General features: G+C 44.5%; 1 protein-coding gene across 2 annotated transcripts in view; it reads left to right on the top strand.

Annotated features, from left to right (window-relative positions):
• The window catches only part of TTLL6 (tubulin tyrosine ligase like 6), a 33,446-nt gene extending 16,424 nt beyond the window's left edge, over positions 1-17,022 (top strand). For both annotated transcript variants that reach the window (XM_063138028.1, XM_063138029.1), the window contains 5 exons: positions 134-290; positions 4,587-4,889; positions 6,037-6,403; positions 12,755-12,956; positions 16,141-17,022. In XM_063138028.1, coding sequence (XP_062994098.1) covers positions 134-290; positions 4,587-4,889; positions 6,037-6,403; positions 12,755-12,956; positions 16,141-16,147 — 1,036 coding nt within the window. In that variant the 3' untranslated portion in view covers positions 16,148-17,022. The remainder of the gene's footprint in view (positions 1-133; positions 291-4,586; positions 4,890-6,036; positions 6,404-12,754; positions 12,957-16,140) is intronic.
• Positions 17,023-19,963: the final 2,941 nt, after the last annotated feature.

Genomic DNA, 19,963 nt, shown 5'->3' with positions numbered 1-19,963 from the left:
GGCAGCGGTGCCCGCCCCACACCACTGATTAAGGGCTTCCGAAATTCAGTATCGTATCTTGACAGTAAACAGTATGTGGCCTCCTCCCCAGCTGAATCTGTGATAAGACTCTTCTGTACAATGTCATCAATAGGCAGCAGCTCCAGGAGCTGCGTCTCAAGAAGGACCAAAAAGTGGCTCTGGTGAGAGAAAAGAAGGCTGAACTGCAGGGAGAGTCTGTTGGAGAGAAGATAAAGATTTCCAGGCCCAAGGTGCTGAACAGAGCAAGTGTGGTGCCAGTCTCTGCCCAGGTAGGATTGACAGAGAAACGTTTCAGCTGGTAAAGTATTATCCCAGTGCGGTGTAGTGGCTAAAGTGTTGGACTGGGAGTTGAGAGATCCGAGTTCTAGTCCCCACTCGGCCAAGGAAACCCACTGGGTGACTTTTGGGCCAGTCACACACACTCAGCCCAACCCACCTCACAGGGTTGTTGTTGCGAGGATAAAATGCAGAGGAGGAGGATTATGTATGCCGCCTTGGGTTCCTTGGAGGAAAAAAGGCGGGATATAAATGCAATAATACATACGTACATATATCCTCCATTAGGACTTCTGCAGGAGCAGGAAAACAAATGGAAGAATTCTGCCTAGAGATGCCTACACATCCCAGGTTGATGGTTCCCCTTCTCTCCTCCATGACTCAGCCTTATATTAATTAGGTACACGCAGGAATCACCTGGGGGATGCTACGGTCATGTTAGCCTGCTCCTTATTACAGCTCTCCATTAGGCTCCATGTTTTGCTTACAAGATGTTTTATTTGTTAATATTAATATCCCGCCCTTCCTTCAAGGAGTTCAGGGTGGCATAAATGAGGTTTAGGACAGTATCCATTGTTCTCTCAACAATGTCTGTTAGACTAAGGCCAGATCTACACCAAGCTGGATACAACGGTTTGAAAACGGTATATGTAAAGTGTCTTGGGCCTGAACAGTTGTCAAAACCATTATAAACTGCTATAAGCAGTAGTGTAGATCCTGAGAGAGAGAGAGAGAGAGAGAGAGAGAGTCTTTCCTAAAGCCAAATGATCTGCATGATGGCCCAGCAAGGACGTGTCTTCACTTTAAATCCTTCAGCTTCTGTGTTTCTTTGTCTTCCTTGACTTCTTACACTTTCCTTTTGTAGTTCCGAAGCTCAGCTGCTATCAGTCTTCATTCCATTCACATCCCTGGGCCTTGTGCCTATGCCTGGAAAGCAGCTTTCCCTTTTCCATTCATTAGGCCTCCCTCCTCTGTACTTATCTTTATTGAACCAAGCCTTTATTGAACCACCTCAGATTCACTTTCCTTCATCCTCTTCAGCCACCTGACTCTTTCTTAGCCTATACCCATGATTGGTGTGTTAATATCTAACCCCTTTTTTATTCTCATCTTTGTTTGATTTACTATTTGTATACCTCCATTAATGCACATGGCACTTTGCAGAGTAACATAAGTCAAGGAACTTACAATCTACATTTTAAACAGCGTGAATGAGAAAAGAAGGAAGAGACAAAGGTAACAAAAGAGAGAGGAGAGGAACTGGACAGACACAGGCAAGAGGGAGGAATGTGAGCAAATGCAGCAATGTGCATTTAGGGTAGGGATGAACACATTATTGTAGTCCATGCCAAATTTGCATGCATTTATTCATAATTCCATTGTATCCCATTTCCATAGCAATCTGCACATTTTTAATGTAAACATGCATAGAATATGCATTTAAACAATTAGTTAAATATGTATTTTTGTATACTTTACCTTAAATTATGCATATGTGTCTGCATCTTTGTACATTCTTTGAACAGAGAACTGCTCCACAAAGTTTGGAGAAGTGTGTAATCCAAAGGATAGCGGCTCTCTTATCCATGTATTCGTCCACAAAGTGCAAATCAGAGCAGTTTGCCTAAAAATAGAAAGCAAACAGTCGCCTCAGACATCCCTAATTTAGGGCATATCTTGACCATGCTTCAAACCCCAAACTACTTGAACAGTCATTCCTTCTTCCTAGGAAGATCTAGGAGCTATATTTCTAGCTCTGTGAGGAGGACTGTGAATTCCCAACAGATAATTTTCAGCACTCCACCAAATTTTAATTCCCAAGATTCTTTTGGGCAGAGCTATTACAGTTAAAGTGATCTAAAATACCAATACACATTGGTTCTCAGTTGGGATGAGGACTGATGGAAACCAAAAGGTTCACAGCAGAGTTAGATTTGGAGGGGGCTTTTGGCCACCTAACTTAGTCTGTCAACTCTGTTTAGCAATTAAATGCTTTCTAATAGTATGTACAGTACCTTGAACACTTATTGCAGCCTTATAGATGATAAGTAATATTAGTATTCGCTTTAGGAATAGTAAAGTTTCAATTTGCAGTTGGGCAAGGCTGCTGTAAACTTTAATGCCACTTTGATGCCTCATCCACTTGGGCCTCTCCGCTTTGCCTGCATTTCACTCTCAGGCTGTGTGGGCATTTCACTCTGTGTGCATTTCACTCTCAGGCTCAATATGTGTCAGAAAGGTTGAGGCAGCTTGTGGGGGAAATGCTATGTTTTTATGCCCTCATCATGGGGGATAAAGGGATCTGTGGGTATTTACCCACTGAAAACTGTTTGGTAGCCTGAGATTGACAAAAAGGTATGGGAGTGAAGGGGGGAAAGCAAATTGCAGGTAATTCGTTCATTACATTTCTATAATGCCCAACAGCCAAAGCTCTCCGGGCAGTTCACAAAAAAATTAACCCTAAAATACAACATGAAAAAACATAATATAAAACCTTTAACACACACAAATTTAGAACAGTTTGAAACAATTAATAAAAACAATAAAATACCAGGACCTGATTAATAATAATAATAATAATAATAATAATAATAATAATTTCTTACCCACCTTTCCCTTTGGATTGAAGCGGGAAACAACGTTAAGTACAACAATACAAACAATGAACATTTTAAAAGCCTCAACCTGTGCCATTAAATGCCTAGGAGTAAAGGAAACTCTTAACCTAGCACTGAAAAGATCATAATGTTGGCACCAGGCAGACCTCCTGGGAGAACATTCCACAATTGGCGGAGGTGGGGGGGGGACTACCGAGAATGGCCTCTCCCTCGTTGCCATCCTTCAAACCTCCTTTGGAGGAGACCCTCAGAAGAGGGCTCAGATGTTGATCATAGCGTTTGGGTAGGTTCATAACAGGAAAGAAGTTCCATCAGATATCGCAGTCAAAGCTCGTAAGACTTTATAAGTCAAAACCAGCACCTTGAGTTAGGCTTGGAAACATACAGCCAGCCAGTGCAAGCAGGACAGAATCAATGTCATATGCTCAGACCTTTGGCCACTGCATTTTGCATAAATTGCGGCTTCCAAACTGTCTTCAGAGGCACCCCATGTAGAGCTCATTGCAGTAACCTAAACTGGAGATTACCAGAGCACAGACTACTCAAGCCACATTATCCCGGTCCAGATAGGGACATAACTGGGACACCAGCCAAAGCTGGTAGAAGGCACTCTGTGCCACTGAGGCCTTATGAGATTCAAGTGAAAATGATGGCTCTAGTCTAGGAGAACCCTCAAGCTACGAACCTGATGCTTCAGGAGGAGAGCAACCCCATCCAGAATATGATGAACACCCTGATATGAGCCACTTAGGATGTAGTGGCTCATGGGGACTTATGGGGATGGCCATAAGCCTCTGAACTTGGAGGCTTATGACCATCCAAAGTAGAAGGGAAGGCGCGGCAGAGGCAATCGTCATCTCTGTGCTCTTCCCATTCTGTATTTTTGCTAGATGGGCTTTTTCACCAGTCTAGCTGAGGTGTGTGTGTGTGTGGAGTGGGGGCTGGGGAGGCCTGGGGATATGGATTAAGCCCTCCACTCCTCACTCACTGGCACGTCCCCTCTTTCCCTTCCCTCTAAGATCACCTTTGTGACCTTGGAGAGGCAGCCCTTATGTATTAAGCTATGTCCTCTATGGAGTTGGACAGCCAACATGCTAAACATGGTTGCAAATTACATAGATGTGAGCCGGTATGGTGTAGTCAGTGAAGAGTGGAATTAGTCTAGGGAGACATAGGTTCATATCGCTGCTCAGTGAATGGCCTTGGGCAAGTCACTAAGTCTCAGCCTAATTAGCCTGCAAACACCACCTTGAACTCCTTGTGGAACGAAGGAGATTAAATAATGTGGCAGGCCCTCACTCTTTTCTCCACTATATGCCCAAAGAAGCAATATTTTGCTGTCTGGGTTCATAATTAGAATTCCATCCTGGACAGTAAAATAAAATGTTTTGAGGTTTGTTTGTTTTTTGGGGTTGATTTGTACAATGAAATTGCAAGGTCATTTGCCCCTTTCTCAGTGGTGGCAGAATTTATTAAAGCAACCACACCTTTGCATTTTGCCAGCACTCAATTGGCTTAATATTTTATATAACTAGTTAAAAAATGTGTATATAAATCTGATAAAACCTGGTCTAATCTCAGGGCTGTCACACACAAGACCCCCGCTTTCCTGATCCTTCACACCTGAACTTAATTTTGTTTTGGGTTTCTTTCTTTTTCCTACTTACTCAGCTGCACGTTTGTTCTGGGCCTGGGCCTGGGCCTGCCTTCCCACTCGAACATTTTTCAGAGGAGCAAGAGCCCAAGAAAGAAGTAGCTTGCGATGATTATTCAAGTGTCTCCCAGCAGGAGAACCATGGGACAGGCAACTGCCCAGAGACCCCTGCAAATCAGTCTGTGAGGCCTTACAGTTCCGTGCCTGACCTCACCAAACAGAATTCATCCAGCACCCCAGAACAATATAAATCGAATCCAGAACTGAGGGACACCATTAGCAGCCACCATTCCGCAACAGACGTGACCATTAGAACAAGTGTAAGTAACATCTCTGTCTTACTTGTAAATTACTACTGCCTTGGAACTCAAATCACAGGGCTGCACTGGGGCTGCGTCTTGATGATGATGATGTTGCCTTTGCCACTTGTTCCTTTGAAACTCCGCAGCATCGCAGCTGCGGGGTGGGAACACTAAATCTTCATTGCAGGAGGCAGTGTCAGGTTTCCAGTTGAAGACGCCAAGCACTGGTGGCCATTGAGCCTGCCCCCTTCTTGGCTTACTGCATCCTCGATCTGCCCCTGAGAACACCCCTAGCTTGATCCCAAAGCGAGGTCACCACCGACAGACGACGGAAAGAAGGTGGTGACCTCACAGCAAAGGGAAAGGCCGTGGTAAGTTGGGACCTTCTATAGCATGCAGCTTCAGGGGAAAAGCCCATGGTGGCCACAAGTTGGCAGCTGCATCATATATATGACGCAGCACAACGGCGCAGCCACCATGGGGTGTACAGGTATATAGACAGCTCCCAGGTAACAGCTACAGAGCAAGCCTTTGCCCTGGATTGTTTAATGTATTTATTTTAAATGATATTTGGCCATCTTTAAAGGTAGATCTTTTCAGAACCTTTCTCCTGTCAGTGAGCTTAGTACTGTGCTACTTGGATAGAATATCATGAAAGAGGAGCAATAAAATTGAAAAGCCCCTTGGATCAAATATGACAGGGGCTCATAGACTTTCCATTGGTTCCAGATACTTCTATGATTGCATTAACCAGGTATTTCTACCTGTCTGAGATATAAATATGTGGCAGATATAAATATGCGTAAGTGTTAAAAGTCCCCACGGTAGAAGGTCTGTTCATAAGAACTGTGTCAAGCCCTGGGTCTCTGACTGCTGGATTGTCAGTGAAGTTAGAACATATAAGAAGAGCCACAGTGGATCAGACCAAGGTTCCAACTAGTTCAGCATTCTGTTCTCACAAGTGGCCAAACTGCTGCCAATGTGAAATCCTTAAGCAACACTGCTCTCTGGCCCATATTCCCCAGCAACTGGTGTACATAGGCATACTGCCTCTGATACTGGAGGTAGCATATAGCCATCAGGACTAGTAGCCATTGATAGTCTTCCCTTGGCAGCCATGTGGAAGAGGGACTCTATTACAGACCTTCTTTCTCTCCTTTACCAGCACCAGCTACCAGATGAGTTTACAAAAGGCTGCAGTAAACAAAGCCCATGTCCTCACAAGCATTTCCCAGCCATGACACAGCCTCGGCCAGAGGGTGCAACAGCAACAGATACGGCTTGTTGTGGAGGTCCAGCTATTAAAAACTTTCGGCCATTCGGAGAACAATCCTTCCGTTTTCGTGTTAGAGAAAACACAGCCGTCTCACGCTCTGCTAGCCCGATGGCAAGAATGAGATTCTTTGAAAATGACAAAGAAAAAAGAGCCCTCATGGTCTCAGAATTCTTCAGCAAGATGAATTTCATACCACCAGAGAGAAACCTCAGGCTTCTCTCAATACAGCAATCTTCGCACTTTACCAGCCGAGCACGTGAGTGCCATTTTCTTGGCATCCTGTCACCCGAGCACCAAAAATTGGAGGTTAGATCAGAATCTTTGCAAAGGTGTTGATCCAGCATATTGTGGGATGATCGATAGTGCCACCAATTTTTTTAAAAATGTTGCAGACTTTCGATTTCGACAAGTTCTTTCTTGGGCTTGAAGAATTGATGCTGCTGGTTCAGTACTCCAACCCATGCTATCCAGATGTGTGGGGTCCACACAGCTGGGAGACACTGCTGTGAAATCAACATAGGCTCTTCCTTTTGCACACAGGGGTGTCCCAAAAGAAAGGGCTCCTACCTTTCCCTTGTACCAGGCATCCGGGAATGGTAGTCTTTTGACTTTTGGACTAAGGCTATCAACTGATTCATCTTTGGTCCTTTTCAGACATAGCATAAAATTGGGTTTGGATATGCACAAACCAGCATGAGTCTTGGGCCTGTTCTGTCTCCACTCCTCCCCTGGCACGGTAGTGAGAAGGAGATTTTGATTCCTTTGTAAAACTAACCAGAATTCCCTGTTTTGTCCAAATTCAATAGAACTCTGGTTAGTTTAAACTCTGGTTTATTCAAACAAGCATGGATCAAATAGTGGGTTTTGTTCCTGAATTGTTTACTAATCAGAGCTTAAACTAACCAGACTTCTCTGAGTTTAGACATTATAGGGAACCCTAATTAATTTAAAAGTGGAAGTGGGTGCCAGAGGAGGAGAAAGGAGGGAGAGTGGTTTATCCAAACAAAGGCTCAGTTGAGTCAATCTGACTTTTAACTAATTGAATAGTTAATTAGTTGTACTTAAATATATTTACATATTAAATCTGTATGCGAAATCTCAATGAACTTTTGTTTTGAGGATCTTGCATTGCTGGTCGAATAACTGTTAGGTGTGAGATAATATACAATTTAACGAATAAAAACCGCCACAAATTATTAGAAGAAAAGCAGATCTTTAATACTTGCACTTTATATCAGGTGTATGGGATGCACAAATCTACACTGAAATCAAAATATCTTCAAAAACATAAACTAATTCAAGGCCCATAGCCCATCAGTACTGGGGGAGAGCCAGGTTTGAAAGTCATGTTGATATTGATTTCAGCTGCAATGGATAGCTTTGGTTGCTTCTGCTCAGGTGTGCTTCTGGTTCTGAGCAACCTGCTCAGGTTGCTTCTGGGCAGGTGTGGTAGCTTCACCCTAACTTTGGGTTGGATCCAGAATCTGCCTTCTTCAAGAAGAAGGTCGCTGCTTATGGAAGTTCCTTCCACCTGAATTTTTTGGGGTCCACACTATACCATAGCTTACCCCATTCAGCAGGGTCTCCTGACTGTCTGGGTAGCATTTCAAGGGACTGGGGGCGTGGGCATGGCATGGGGAGTCCACTGCCATTGGTCCAGTTAATTCAACATAAATCTGGATCCATGCAACACACACACACATATCAATTGAACAAGGAAATCCATATTTAGCCTTCTGTTGATCAAACTTTGTTACAGGAAGAAGGATCTGGTACATGTGGCCTTCAAGGTGGTATCTCTTTCAAGAGTCTTTAGTCTTTGCTGGGTCTTGGTCCCACCACTTGGTCAGGGAAGAACTGTTATTACGTTTTTAGTTGATGTGTCTACCAATGAACTAAGCCGTAACTGTGACTCACTTGGTAGATGCTCCAGCATGATGAGATGATGATTAAATGTGCTGAGAAGCTTTCAAAATGGAGGGTCCCATTTACAGCTTGAAGGAACAGTGAAGGTTCTCCTGTTTCCTAGCATCCTATTGTCCCAGAAACACAAAAGAACCTGAGCTGTTATTTCCATAAACTACCCAGATCTGGTTTCACCATAATGCTGAGTATCTTATAAATTATTGGCCTGCCAAATTTGTGTGTGAGAGTGTGGAGGAGGAGGAGTTAAAAAGAGAAGAGCACTACTGTAATTTACCTATCTGGAGTTTCCCAGTGTGAAAGGATTCCCAGCTTGCTTTTTACAGAGGAGTCCTCTTGGAAAATTCCCCACAGATTAGAATGTGGAGCAGAGGAACAGTGTCTGAGTGGCCTTCTTTGGACAAAATGCCAAACAGTGGTTTATCATAGGCATGAGGCACCTCCGCCCTGTCAGAGTTCCCCATCTAGCCTGTTAGTTTCCCCACCACTCTCTCCCCTCAGGGAAAAGCTTCTACCTGTGATCCGCAGCTGATGGAGATACAATATTTCCCCCGATGAGTGCTAAGCACGGAAAAGCTCCACTTTGATCAGTTGCTGATCAGAGGTTTTTCTCTGCTGAGGAGTAAGCTGCTGAGCGATTCAATAGAGGTGCAAGAGGAATCCAGTTGGGGGTGGACCTCAATGAGCTTTTCTCAGCTCGGCCCTCTGGACTCTGTTGCATCTTCCGGCAGCTGGCCTGACTTCGTGTACAACGGGTCACCCAGCTGGTGGAATTTCTGGAGGGTGAAATTTCATTTAAAAATTGTGCAAATTTCAACTATAAATTGCACGAATTTGCACAACAGACAAATTACAGCTGTAATTTGCACAAATTATGCAAATTTGTGGCCATAATTTGTGCCAATCTCTATTTGTGCAAATTATGGCTGAACCCCTCATAAAACTGTTAAAAGTCCCCAGAACTTGGGGAAACCACATATCTTGGCTCACAAAAGCAAAGCAAATCAGGTACACTGAGGAACTCCAGTGAACTCAAAGAGGGTTGGATTTCCAGGCATCAGGTATCCCTGCGATTCAGATCCGCTTACTTCTAGGCTTGTTTTGCAGCATCTTGTCCTGCTTCCTTCTAGGCAGACATACAGAAGCTTGTGCTAATTCTTACTTCTGAGAAGACATGCAGAGTCTTAGTATTTGGGATGCAATCTGATAGTGTTGCTGAGCGTTCACATCTAAATAGAAATGCAGAGGCTTGTACCGCTTATTTCTGCGTGGGTTCAAATGGGTAAAAAGGACGAAGAAGAAGGACCGAGGGGACAGGAGCAGGCAGAAGTAACATCGGGGCCTGCTCCTGCTGGACTCTTCCCCCCCCCACAGGGCAAACTGCCATCTTGGCCCTGTGGGGAAGAAGAAGAACTGAGGGGACAGGAGCAGGCAGAAGTAACATCGGGGCCTGCTCCTGCTGGACTCTTCCCCCCCCACACACAGGGCAAACTGCCATCTTGGCCCTGTGGGGAAGAAGAAGGACCGAGGGGACAGGAGCAGGCAGAAGTAACATCGGGGCCTGCTCCTGCTGGACTCTTCCCCCCGCCCCCACAGGGCAAACTGCCATCTTGGCCCTGTGGGGAAGAAGAAGGACCGAGAGGACAGGAGCAGGCAGAAGTAACATCGGGGCCTGCTCCTGCTGGACTCTTCCCCCCACACACACAGGGCAAACTGCCATCTTGGCCCTGTGGGGAAGAAGAAGGACCGAGGGGACAGGAGCAGGCAGAAGTAACATCGGGGCCTGCTCCTGCTGGACTCTTCCCCCCGCCCCCACAGGGCAAACTGCCATCTTGGCCCTGTGGGGAAGAAGAAGGACCGAGAGGACAGGAGCAGGCAGAAGTAACATCAGGGCCTGCTCCTGCTGGACTCTTCCCCCCCCCCCCCCACAGGGCAAACTGCCATCTTGGCCCTGTGGGGAAGAAGAAGGACCGACGGGACAGGAGCAGGCAGAAGTAACATCGGGGCCTGCTCTTGCTGGACTCTTCCCCCCCCCCCCACAGGGCAAACTGCCATCTTGGCCCTGTGGGGAAGAAGAAGGACCGAGGGGACAGGAGCAGGCAGAAGTAACATCGGGGCCTGCTCCTGCTGGACTCTTCCCCCCCCCCCCCACAGGGCAAACTGCCATCTTGGCCCTGTGGGGAAGAAGAAGGACCGAGGGGACAGGAGCAGGCAGAAGTAACATCGGGGCCTGCTCCTGCTGGACTCTCTCTCTCTCTCTCTCTCTCTCTCTCTCTCTTTCTTTCTTTCTCTCTCCTCCCTCCCTCCCTCCTTGACTCCTTTTCCTTGTGTGTCATGTCTTTATTAGATTGTAAGCCTGAGGGCAGGGACTGTCTTTTTTGCTAAGTGTAAGCCGCTCCGAGAGCCTTTTTTGGCTGAGGAGCGGGGTATAAGTATGATAAATAAATAAAATAAAATAAATAAATAAATAAATAAAAACACACATGCTTTGGCCACACTCATAGATGGAATGCTGCTCCAAAGACCTTCCCAAATTGGGAATTTGGCCCATGGACTGGAAAAGGTTTAGCATTATGAGAATGAACCTGTGCGAGCCTCAGGCTCACATGCTCCCCCTTCCTCCTCCAGTGTAGCCATGAGGAGGCTTTGGACGCTTTGTTTCTATTTCAGATTTTGTTGTGTTAGCCAAATGTGGAGAAACTGTGGTTCCTCTTAACTATGGTTTGTTGAAACAGGCCAACTTCATAGTTTATAAATCCGGCTTGTTTCAACAAATCCTAGTTAAGATAGGGTGACCAAATGGAAAGGAGGACAGGGCTCCTGAATCTTTAACAGTTGAATAGAAAAGGGAATTTCAGCAGGTGTCATTTGTATGCATATGCAGCACCTGGTGAAATTCCCTCTTCAACACAACAGTTAAAGCTGCAGGAGCCCTGCCCTCTTGACCAGATACAAAAGAGGGCAGGGCTACTGCAGCTTTGACTGTTGTGATGAAGAGGGAATTTCACCAGGTGCTGCATATGCATACAAATGACACCTGCTGAAATCCCCTTTCACTACAACTGTTAAAGATACAGGAGCCCTGTCCTCCTTTCCACAGGGTCACTCTAGTTAAGATTAACCACAGATCACATGCTAAATTGTGGTTAATCTAAAACAAAAGCTTCTGATCTCCTCCCTGATATTGCACTGGTGGAGCATGCAAGCCAAAAGCTCACTATGACTCATTCTGGTGTATCCAAACATGCTCAGTGCGTAGAGCAGTGAGTGCTTGGCTGCAGGTCCAGAGAAGTACGCATTAGTACTCAGAGTGGTGTTCAGTAGAATTGCACTGGCACCCAGGTCATAACTTAACATTGGCAAAGCAGTATCTGGGTGTCTTTCCCCCACATCTGCAACAGGTGATTGGTGCTGTAAGATCAAGCTTGACTCTGAACCTTTGGTTTTATGGAACTGGGCACCAGGGGAAGGGCACTTCACATACATGTTGCAGCTTAGGGACTCATTCTGCTGTTTGCACAGACACATGATCTCTCCAGCCGTCCATCATTGATTGATAAGATTCAGTGACCAGCATGACAAGTAAAAACACATAAAATACATGAAATGCACATGGAATATATAGGATAAAATAAAATTAAAAAGATGGTGGGATAAAATGGGGAGAAAATTGAGATGAAATAAAATAAAAAAGATGGTGGGATAAAATGGGGAGAAAAACAAGGTGACAATATTATAAAGTTTGTGATTCTATGGCAATCTCCCAGAGAGGGTTACAGAGTCTCTTGAGTTCAGTTCCAGGTGAGTTTGCATGCTGCAGCAAAAACTTTGGCAACACTTCGAGTGATCAGAAAGAAACGAAAAGACATAAAAAGCATCCAAACGACCTGGCAGTTTTAATAAAAGAGGCTCAATAAAGATTTTGCATAAATCACGATAAAAAGAGCAATACAGAGGAACATGAGTCATCGATTCGACCTCTCCAGAGTCACAGGGGCAGTTGCGTTTATGGTGGGGGATTTTACGATATCTTCCCTCCAGAATTGCTGAGGGCAGGACATTGAAGCATTCTAGTGTAAAAACTCTATAATGCCTCTGGACCAGAATCAGAGATATATAGTTTGCTGGCTTATTTGACTGGAATGCTCTGTCAGTTAAAATGTGGTTGGACGTTAGGCATGTAGGCATTCAACTTCTGCAGTACGTTGCTTGAGGATCACTCTGACTTTCTCATATTCTAGAGAAATAAAGTAGCCCCAAGAGAGTCCAAAGGTCTGGAGCTTTCTTGGCAGGATTTGCTTCAACACATAGTCTCTCGTTTGTTTTATAGTGATGATGAGATTGAGGGTGGAAGCACTGTAAGGGTCTCTTAACCTGGGATCCACGAACGCTGGTGTGGGTCCTGCTAATGGTTTTAGGGGTGAGAGGGAGTGGGCTGAAGATAGAGAGTCTGTGCTCCTTTGCCTGTATTTGCCTATATTTGCCATATGACTGAGTTTTGATGAGGAAGCACCCAGGATAGGGGCCCACGCATGCTTCACCATGGCCATGCAATGGCACCCCACAGTTCAAAAGTTCATTGTCATTCCCCTCCCTTTGATTCAAGAAAATGGTCTGGTGTACTGCTGGGCATGTACACCAGTGCATAAACATAGTGCATAAACCTTGTTTTTGTGTTATGCAGAAAGCGCTTCCCTCCCAAGGGAAATCCTAGGCAGCAGGAGCGCTCCTTGCAGGAGGCCAACAAAGTACTACAATGCCCACCTTGCCACGCCAAGGCCTATGGTTCAGCAGCACAGCTTGCAAGACCTGCTGGTGATCTCACGGATGACCAACCAGTCCAAACAAGCCAATGAGCCAGCATCGGGAGACAGTCCTGTGAACAGGTAACGGGCACAGGTGGCTGTGTGGTCTGCTGTGGTGGAAGGTCAAAAATGGTAGTGGCTGGGAGGGAGCAGGAGCTTTTAAGGTTGGAGGACCTTCCCGACAATTAACCCTCTCCAACTATCTTCCAAGGCTGTGTATGCACATGCAAATTGTGCACATCAAATTGTGCACATCAAACATGCCTTTGCTGAGTGTTGAAGTCCTATTTCCTAAACACTGGATGTTCTGCTCAGCCTTGACTTCGGCTTCAGGGAATCCAACAAGCCTTAACCATACATTTCCATGCCTGTCGGTGCTGTTTCAAAGGACTAGAAAGGAAATTGAGGTTCTCTGGATGCTGAAATTCCAGCACCGAGGACCAAATTCTGGGTACCACTGTGCTTTGGAAGAACAGGAACATTTGCATATCTATATGTATAAAGTTAGGGATGTAAATGTTCTGAATTGAAAATTGCTTCCATACTAATCTGGAATGGATATTATTTATTTGCTCACTCCATTATTACTGCTAACCAGTTGCAATGTTCCAATGTTTACCATGTTGCCCTCCCATCTTTTTACAGTTCTGGTCTGTGGCGATTTTTTCAGTTAAAATGCAGTTGTATTTATTTGTGACATTTCTATACTGCTGATCATAATAGAATCTCTCAGCGGTTCACATTAGTGCCATCCAAGCTATTGAGCTTCCCAGAGCTACTGTCCCTTTAATTTTCCTCTTTGCCCCTTTCTCTTAAAGTAGCTTCTGATTCTCATCCTCTGCCACAAATTAGTTGCTTCCTGTTCACTCATGGACTGGCCCTTAATTAGTCAGTTTCTATTCCTTGCAGTGGGGAGGGAGGGGCTTTGATTACAGCTTTCCTCTTTGTAGTCAGAGCAATTAAAGGAAAAAAGAGATTAATGAGCAATTGCTTTTTCTGCAAAAAAAAAAAGATACCAGTCATTATTCCTCTTAGAATAAGAATGGAGTAATTAAGGGGCATTTAAGATTGAAGTAATTAATTAAAGCGGCAGAAGCCACTTTAAAAGAAAGGGACAAGAAGGGACTACCAATTAAATAGACAGTTGCAGAGCAAAGTACTTTGGTGTAATACTACCCTTTTCTCAAGAAGACTAACAGCAATCATGCAATATATATACAGTAAGATCTTGCCCATAGGAATAGACACTTCAGGATTTGAATGGGAAATACTATATTAATTCCACCTTCAACTGATTGTGGAAAAGCAATGGCTTAGCAGTTTTGAGGGCCTTAGCGTAGAAGAAAACAGTATGTGGAACATTTTCTAACACATTCACACATTCCCAAGTAAATATTGCATAGACTGAGGTTCTGAAAGATTTTTACTGTTAGAATGGTGACCATCACCACGATCCTTAGAACCTGCTAGGTAGGTAGGGTTGCAGATAAATCCAAAACAGAAAAATATGGTGAAAAATATTACTTTCCTAATGAGAAAGAGGGAAAACTGACACAACATTGAAGTAAGAACTATCCTTGCCAAATAGCAATATTTGAGTAGTACTTAACATTGTTTTATTTATTTTAGAATGTATTTATTTAATGCATTTCTATCTGCCCATCAGTACAAATATTTCTAGGTTGGCTTAAAGTATCAAACGATACAATCTTTAAACAATCCATAACACTACACAATAATAATAATTTTAAAAAACAGCAGATAAAATTCCAGCATTAAAACAGTCTTACCAGAGGTTAAAAACCTGGGGAAGGGGTGAGTCTTTACCTGTTGCTGAGAGGTCATCAAACTGGACACCAGGCAAGCTTCACTGGGGAAAGCATTCCACAAGAGGGGAGCCACAACCAAGAATGCCCTCTCCGCAATTGTGAGAAGGCATTCAAAGATTACCTCCATAGACAGGCAGGTTGATGTGGGAAGAGATCATCCTTCAGGTACCAAGTTCCCTAAAATATGTAGGGTTTAAAATATGTAGCACTCTGAGCTGGAAACAGCTTGGGAGCAAGCATTTTAGCACTAGCAAGAAATATCCCTTTGATCAGTCCTAGTTAGTATCCTAGCAGCTGTAGTGTGTACAAATTGCCGTTTCTGAACAGTCTTCAAAGGCAGCCGTACATACAACACATTGCAGTAATCTAATCTGGAGATTACCAGAACATGGATAATTGGCTAGGCTCTCTTTGCCCAGGAGGGTTCACAGCAGGAGCACCAGCCTCAGCTGATGGAAGATACTTCATGCTGTGGATACCATTTGGGTCTCCAGGTGATCTACGAGCAGCATCCCCAGACTGGGAACAGCATCTTTTTGGGGGAGTATAACTCCATCTAGAACAGGTTAAACACTATCTTCTGTGCAAACAAACCACCCACCAAAAGTACTTCCACCTTGTCGGGATTGTTTATTAGCCCTCATCTAGTCCACTATTGGCCAGATACCAATTTTTCAGTTTCACTGCCTCACCTGAATCAGATGTAAAAGAGAAATAGTTGGATGTCAGCAGCATACTGATGACATCTCATTCCAAGTCCCAGGATGACCTCTCTCGGTGGTTTCATGTAGATGTTTTTCTTTAAAAAACCCCACAAACGAACATGGGGTACAGGATGGACCCCTCCAAGACCCCATAGCATAAGAGCAGTAGTCCTCCCAGCACTGCCTTCTGGAATAAACCCTCCAGGTTCGAATAGCACCATAAAAACATTGTGCTCCCAATTCCAACCCTAACAACCTATCTTGAAAGATACCATGGTTGATGGCATTGAAAGCCACCAAGAGGTCCAGCAGAATTAGCTCACTGGTCCTGCCCTTCTGCCAGCATAAGTTATCTATCAGGGTGACCAGGCCAATTTCTATGCTGAAACCAGGACTGAAACCAGATTGAAATGGGACCAGATAATCAGCCTCATCCAAGAGTGCCCATAGTTACATAGCCACCAATGACTGAAGCCCCTACTTTGCCCATGACGAGGATGCATGCAATTTGCCAATAGTTGTTACTGTTGTCAGGGTCCAGTGAAGGTTTTTGTACTGTATTATTATTATTTTTATTTTAAACCACCTTGTGGGTTTGCCTGATTGAAAGGCAGGATATAGATCTAGTAAATAAATGTCTGTTGGTTATCCTCTTGGCAAAATATTTGGAGCCGTTGCCTCTATCTACCATTTGTGTTTGCTTATCATCTAATTTCCTTCTCTTTCTTCTAGGGTCTGAGTGAATGTTTCACAAACCCAGGGTGGTTCCTTGAACCCGAACGACGCTCCTTTCTATTGAGAGGCATATCGCACTGTTCAGCTAAATCTGTTCCCAGTACATGCCTATGTAAAGGAGCTTCCATACAGCCAATGAAAATGGACTTGTAACAATATTGGGTCTTTTTAAAGCGAGTGGGCCTCAGGCTACTTGAAGCTCCTGATTTTTGGATCCTTGCAGAAGTATGTGGTAGGTGCTTTGCAAATGGAAAAAAAACCCTCTTCCACAAATTCCTAAGAAGATGGGTGCTGCGTTTAAGTGAGCTTCAGATACTAGAGGGTTAGTCTTCTGTACTGCTCCTAATCATATCTTTCTCTAGATCTGCAGAGGTGGATGGAGGCTGGAGCTGTGTTTTGCAAACTGAATCCGAAAGATCAAACTTGATGTGACACACGATTGCATGTCTTTTTCCCCTGATTTTTTTTAAAAGGAAAAGCATCCTCAGAAAAACAAAATGAGGGGTAGGGGCTGCTTAACCCTTCCCCTTTCATTTGTTTTGACCACAAAATCTCACCTGTCAGGTAAAAGATATGGAGTCCCTCTTTTTTTTCTCCTATGGTGAAAATAATCAGCTTGGGAGGGGCGATTTTTAGTGTCCTAGCTGGAGTTGAGCAGCCCCCATCCTTTTGTTCCCCATTGCAGCTTCCAAGATTGCTTTTCATTTAAAGGAAAAATCAGAGGAAAGAGGTATGTGAGGACTGCACGCCATGTCTACATTAGCGCTAAATTCCTTACATTTTTTCAAAGCAGTTTCTGTTAATAAACCTAGAGAGACGTTGCAAGGAAGAGTCAGTTCACAGATCTCAGTAAAGGACAGAAGATGGCAAAGATTCAAGTATAAAAGGGTTTGGTTTCCCCCATGGAATAAAACAGTGTCCTGTACATCTTTGTATTATGTTTGCTATGTCTCTGGTTGTACGTTATTTGCTCTGAATGCTGTACTTTTCTTGCTGTAATCTTCACAGTGGTCGCATCTCTTTGCTATCAATTGATTTGCACTTTCCCCCACCCTGCCCTTTTCCATTATCACAGTGCTGTGTGGCATAAGGAGAAAAGGATGATGGAACGGACTTAAACTATCCCCAGATGGCTTACATGCTACAGATGGGCTGCCATATTCTTGTAGTGAAATATGGGCTGTTCAGAAAGAAGTGCAGGGGCTATCCAACAGACATTTTGGTATTTCAGGCAAAATCTCTGCAGTTGCATGTTATATAGTCAGGATTACCAGGAACCAAGGAATAGGGGCTTCCTGGCAAGATTGACACTTCCTGACAGTGCAGAAGTATGATGAAACCGGTAATACTCAGAGCAGAAGAAAACATGGAAACAATGAATGCATACGCTTCAGTGCAGTAACCAGAGCACCCCCACCTCTTGTAGATGCTACTGCCAATACGTCAAAGAAAGCGTTGTACTGTCAATGTATCAGCAAATATATTTATTATATGATAACAAGGCATCTTGTGCGTTCCAGGTGTGGAAAGCACTTCTCATAAACCTCACGGCAGTAACATAGGCTGGGTCCCACCTACTCAAATGTGGGTATTCCCAGGACACATTTACATATAGCTTCCTGTAGGGAGAGTGTGAGATCTTGGGACTCTGTTCAGTTCCATGACATTTACCTTCAATCTAATCATCATTAATGTGCTTGTTTCCCCTATTGCTCCCTCCCTTCTACCAGACCAAAAACAGAACCTGCACTAGACTAGGAGTAACATATATATATGCAAGTTTTGCTTGATTGACATAGTTCATTTTGACAGGAGAACAAGAGCTTTGGTTGCAGAATGTACCTCCCCCTCCTAGACTTTTTGTGGTTGATACATTGTCATTTGGCTTGGAAGTCTGGTCCCCCCCCCCCCCACACACACACCCCGCCTGTCAAAGACTGCAAAAGAAAAAGCACAGGGCAGGCCACAGTACATGGCTGGTAGACTGCACTGGGCATAGAGGGTTTGTAATTTACTTGATCACTAATCTCAGGATGAAAAAGGTGAGGCAGGAGTCTCTGATCTTGCTAGGAGTTGTTGACTTTTAATGCACCTCAGCCCAGAGGTTGGAAATGAGTTCAAGAATACAAAAATAATAATAAAGGCATCCATGTTGGCCATAAGAAAAATTTCGAAATCCATATAGTGTAATACCATTTTTAGGCCGACTCAAAGATCACAAAAATGTGCAAGCTTTTGAGATATCCATATCTCTTCAGGCAACATGTTACAAACAGCAGGTTGCTGGAGCTGGGAGAATAGGAAGGGGAGGGAAAGGCTGGCTGAATGTTGTAGTCAGGATGTCTGCATAGTCAGACTCTTAAGTTGGTATGGAGGAGGTTGCAGATGTTCAAATTGGGCTCTGCCAAGTGATGTGATGGTCTCAGGTTTCAGTGCCCCCCCCCAAAGACCACTGGGAAGAAGAATATAGCAGACAAGTGTTGATCCTCCATTGTTGGAAATATGAAATCCATCCTGGGTAAACCAGACAAGTTCCTTGGTGAAAAATGGGAGTTCAGTTCAAGAACAGTTAGCATAAGGTAACGTGTTGTCCACTCTGTAGCATTGTGATTTTCTGGGCTACCCTTTGACTCTTAACACAGCACAAATGGCTGTGGCACGATACTGCCTTGTGGTCACTGTGACCCTACTTGATCATTTATTAGCTGCCGCTGCAGTGTTTTAACATCAGACAGTCGGGCTGCTTCCTTACAGTACATTGAATAAAAGAGTTAACCCCCACCCCCTTCCTAGTGATTAATGTTTAATGACAGAGCCTGAACAACATGCCGCGATTTCCAGAGTCTGAATCATCTCCAGCAAGCTCTGAGTCAACAAAAATAGTGGGAGCTGGGTAACCAATCATAAACAACCTGCGGAGGAAGAGTGTGTTCCAGGAAAAAAAACGGTGGCTGCTGTATCTTAAAAGGCCAGAGAATTCTGTTTTCATCTTCTGGCGCCGCTGAGCCACAAGATGGAGGCAGCATTGAATGCCTAGGATGGCCCACCTTGTAATGTTTTGAAAGGGGTGGGGAATCAGGCATTATTGTCTTGGGCCTTTACTTCATCTCCTCCTTGTATAAAAAGACACCCTGCTGAGATAAACCAAAAGGCCATTGTCCATCTGTCTTTGATGTGTGTATTTTGGAAGCCCTACCTATAAACTTTTCTGCCCTGAAGGCTTGCAAGCCTTACCTCATATGACCATTGCCTCATCCGGTTGACAGATAAAGGTTTTATTGGCTTTTATTCCTATTATTTTGTCATGTTGTAGGGTTTTACCTGGGGTGAATCAGTTGAATTGCTACAGGAGGAAACAGAGTAATTTGATGGTGATGTTTATATACATTCTCCCTTGTTCTCACCATAGAACTGGAGGCCTAGAAGTATCTTGGAAGCCTTTTGTCCAGCTCCTGTACCAAATTTGGGACCTTTGGGGGATCCGCACATCGCTCCCAGAGCGCTTCTATGCGACCCCAGTGCAGCCCGAAAACGATAGTCTGACTTCCCTGTAAAAGAAACGACGAAGAGCCGTCCATGCCGCCGCCACCGAGGAGAGCTCTCCGCTGCCGAGGAGAGCTCGGCAAAAGAAGGCGGGGTAGAGAGCTTCTTCCGCTCTTCACCCCGCCTTCTTTTGCCGAGCTCTCCTCGCCGGCGGAGAGCTCTCCTCGGCAGCGGCAGCAGCATAGACGGCTCTTCATCGTTTCTTTTACAGGGAAGTCAGACTATCGTTTTCGGGCTGCACTGGGGTCGCATAGAAGCGCTCTGGGAGCAACGTGCG

The sequence above is a fragment of the Elgaria multicarinata genome, chromosome 11 (assembly GCF_023053635.1).
Source record: "Elgaria multicarinata webbii isolate HBS135686 ecotype San Diego chromosome 11, rElgMul1.1.pri, whole genome shotgun sequence".
In the NCBI taxonomy this organism is placed as follows: Eukaryota; Metazoa; Chordata; class Lepidosauria; order Squamata; family Anguidae; genus Elgaria; species Elgaria multicarinata.
The sequence above is the reverse complement of the archived record's forward strand: the minus strand, read 5'-3'. Positions and strand labels throughout refer to the sequence as shown.